Below are 3,025 nucleotides of genomic sequence, written 5' to 3' on the forward strand. Positions count from 1 at the left end.
AATTTATCACCTGGTTTAATATTCTGCTTGACTCCTCTAGATTTTGTTTCTGTTAGGACACAGAATCTCTGTGTCCACTCTCTTGGAATAATGCTGTTTGTGTATATGTCTACAATGTTTACTTTACTATTGAACAGTATGTATGAAATGGAGACTTCACTGCTATCATCTCATTCATGGATACATCTCTTTTGATGGCAGACACACACAAAAAAAAGTAGATATAGGCAGGGGAAAGAGAGAAAAAGTAGTTAAGTTGGTGAAAAATGGCACCTGAAGGTGAGCGATGGACACCAGCCAGGTGTTCATCTTAGTTTGGAAAGTGGGGTGAGAGGATAAGCTAAAAAAACTCAAAAGAAAGGAATCTATTCATAATTAGTTAAACTTAGGGCAAGAAATAAAAGTACAGAGATAATACAGGGTGATAAAGGAAAATTTTGTAAAATTTTGTAATGAATATTTTGTAAATAAAGGTACATTTAGCTACAGTTTCCCATTTTCCCTATGTATGGCAACTTTTGGGACACACTGTAGAAGAGAAAACAATAATAATTTTAATAGTTCAAATTTATTGCACTATTGTCATTTCAATTTTAAAGAGGGGAAACTGAGACACAGAGTGGTTAAACAGCTGGCTCAAATTTACACAGTAAAGGGCAGAGCTGGAATTCCAATCCTGGCAATCTGAACCACTGTTTAAAATGGGGGATTAACAGAACACACAGAGTGTTAACTTATAGGGAAGGGAAAAAAGACCAAGTGATACCTGGGAAAAAAATAAGACTGCATTTACAAAAATTACCAATGGGCTAATTATAGTTATGTATTACTGACACAGTGCTTTGTATCGGTTAGCTCTTTTAATCCAGCTAACAATTCTGTGAGGTAGGTACTGCCAGTTCCATCTTTCTGACGAGAACACTTGATACACGACACATTCTCTGCTTGCACAGAGTTACATTTCAGTAGCTGGCTCTGGAGCAAGATAAGGAAGACAGAGGGAGATCTGGCAACAGAGTGGAGCAGGGCAAGGTAAGCAGGCTGAAAGTGAGAAATGCAGGAAGTTTCCCATTTAGGCAGAAGCTGGTTCCAGCTTTCAAATCTCTCCAACCAGCCCGCCAAAGCGTCACAAAGCCCGCCCCTCGGTGAGAAAGCCACGCCCCCCCCAGGTCCTGGCTGTTCTCGGAGTTCCCAATACGTCCCTCCTTCTTTTTGGCCCCGCCTGCCCCGCCTCGCATCATTTCCTGTGCGCTGGATGCTGATTGGTCCAGGGGTCGGAAGTGAGGGCGGGCGGTGGGGGCCGTTGCCGCAGTGACAGTGCTCCGGGAGTCCGAAGATGGCGGCGTCGCGTCGCTCTCAGCATCATCACCACCATCATCAACAACAGCTCCAGCCCGCCCCAGGGGCTTCGGCGCCGCCGCCGCCACCTCCCCCACCACTCAGCCCCGGCCTGGCCCCGGGGACCACCCCAGGCTCCCCCACGGCCGGTGGCCTGGCCCCCTTCGCCTCCCCTCGGCACGGCCTAACGCTGCCTGAGGGGGATGGCAGTCGGGATCCGCCCGACAGGCCCAGATCCCCGGACCCGGTTGACAGTACCAGCTGTTGCAATACCACCAGCACAATCTGTACCGTCGCCGCCGCTACCGTGGTCCCGGCAGTTTCTGCTTCACCTGCCACTGGGGTCGCTTCCAACCCAGCCGGCGGTGGCAGTAACAATTCACCGTCGTCCTCTTCTTCCCCGACTTCTTCCTCATCTTCCTCTCCATCCTCCCCTGGATCAAGCTTGGCGGAGAGCCCCGAGGCGGCCGGAGTTAGCACCACAGCAACATTGGGGCCTGGGGCAGCGGGACCTGGGACAGGGGTCCCAGCAGTGAGTGGTGCCCTACGGGAACTGCTGGAGGCCTGTCGCAATGGGGACGTGTCCCGGGTAAAGAGGCTGGTGGACGCGGCAAACGTAAATGCAAAGGACATGGCCGGCCGGAAGTCTTCTCCCCTGCACTTTGCTGCAGGTCAGAGACTTAAATTGTTAAGCGTTTTGGGGTTGGGGATAGGGGTCCGGGTAGGAAAAGAAAACAGGCTCTTGTGATGGAGCAAAGTGGGGGCGTGGTTATGGTTCTTTAATACCTCAGCAGAAGACTAGAGATTCCTTTCTTTTGATTGTGTCTGGGTGATGGGGGCGTGGTTGGGGAGATTGTGTGAATCCTAGGATCCTTCTTTACTTCTTTAGTGTTTGCATAGTTGTACGTATTCCAAAACTACTTACAGTTGGTGGTCTCTGGATATGGCTATACTTAAACTTCTTCAGTTCTGAGCGTGTAGGAATAAAGGTAGATTGAAGCAGCTTTAGAGTAGTTTTGTCGTTTGTGTGCTTGTTTATTTTGTTTTTCCAAGAGTATATCCATTGAGTTCAGTCCAGACCAAAAGATGTTTAATGCAACTCAACAAGTGTTTAAGGATCTATCATACAGTCTTGGTGACTTAATGAAAGACATAAATGAGGTTTTTGAAAATTTCCCTTTTTTCAAGGAGTGTACGGTCTAGTTGGGGAGACCAAAATATGCCCATATGAAACAATTGGAGAAGAATATTTGGATGCATTTTGTGATGATGGAAAATATATAGGCTTTGATGTTTTGGACACTGCTACTTGTTGTCTGACAGATAATTTACCTTGTCTCAGTTGCTTGTTTTCTCATGGGCAAAACTCATATGCTAAAATTGTTGAGCAGTATCTGGCGCAAAGTTCTCCCCGCAAAAGTGTGAGTCCCTAAACTCTGGACCACACACTTTGCATTTTTGTCTGCCTATTTTTTTTTTTTTTAAGTAAGTAGTTGATTGTTTTCTTTTAAAAACACCTAATAATATTTTTATAAAATACAGAGAAATGCAAGACAAAAGGAAAGGACTGTAATCTCACTGGCCAGGTTCCTATTACTGATATTTTAAAAATAAAGATAATAACGTTATATACATTAGAAACATTATATTAGAAATACATATATTGTATATACATTATAAAGTTCAA

At 45.6% G+C, this 3,025-nt stretch overlaps 1 protein-coding gene across 1 annotated transcript in view; it reads left to right on the plus strand.

Annotated features, from left to right (window-relative positions):
- Positions 1 to 1,271: 1,271 nt before the first annotated feature.
- Positions 1,272 to 3,025, plus strand: part of TNKS (tankyrase, TRF1-interacting ankyrin-related ADP-ribose polymerase) — a 292,744-nt gene continuing 290,990 nt past the window's right edge. Inside the window, exon 1 of the mRNA XM_012649821.1 lies at positions 1,272 to 2,009. Coding sequence (XP_012505275.1) covers positions 1,337 to 2,009 — 673 coding nt within the window. The 5' untranslated portion in view covers positions 1,272 to 1,336. The remainder of the gene's footprint in view (positions 2,010 to 3,025) is intronic.

This window comes from Propithecus coquereli, unplaced genomic scaffold, assembly GCF_000956105.1.
Source record: "Propithecus coquereli isolate 6110/MARCELLA unplaced genomic scaffold, Pcoq_1.0 Scaffold304, whole genome shotgun sequence".
Lineage (NCBI taxonomy): Eukaryota > Metazoa > Chordata > Mammalia > Primates > Indriidae > Propithecus > Propithecus coquereli.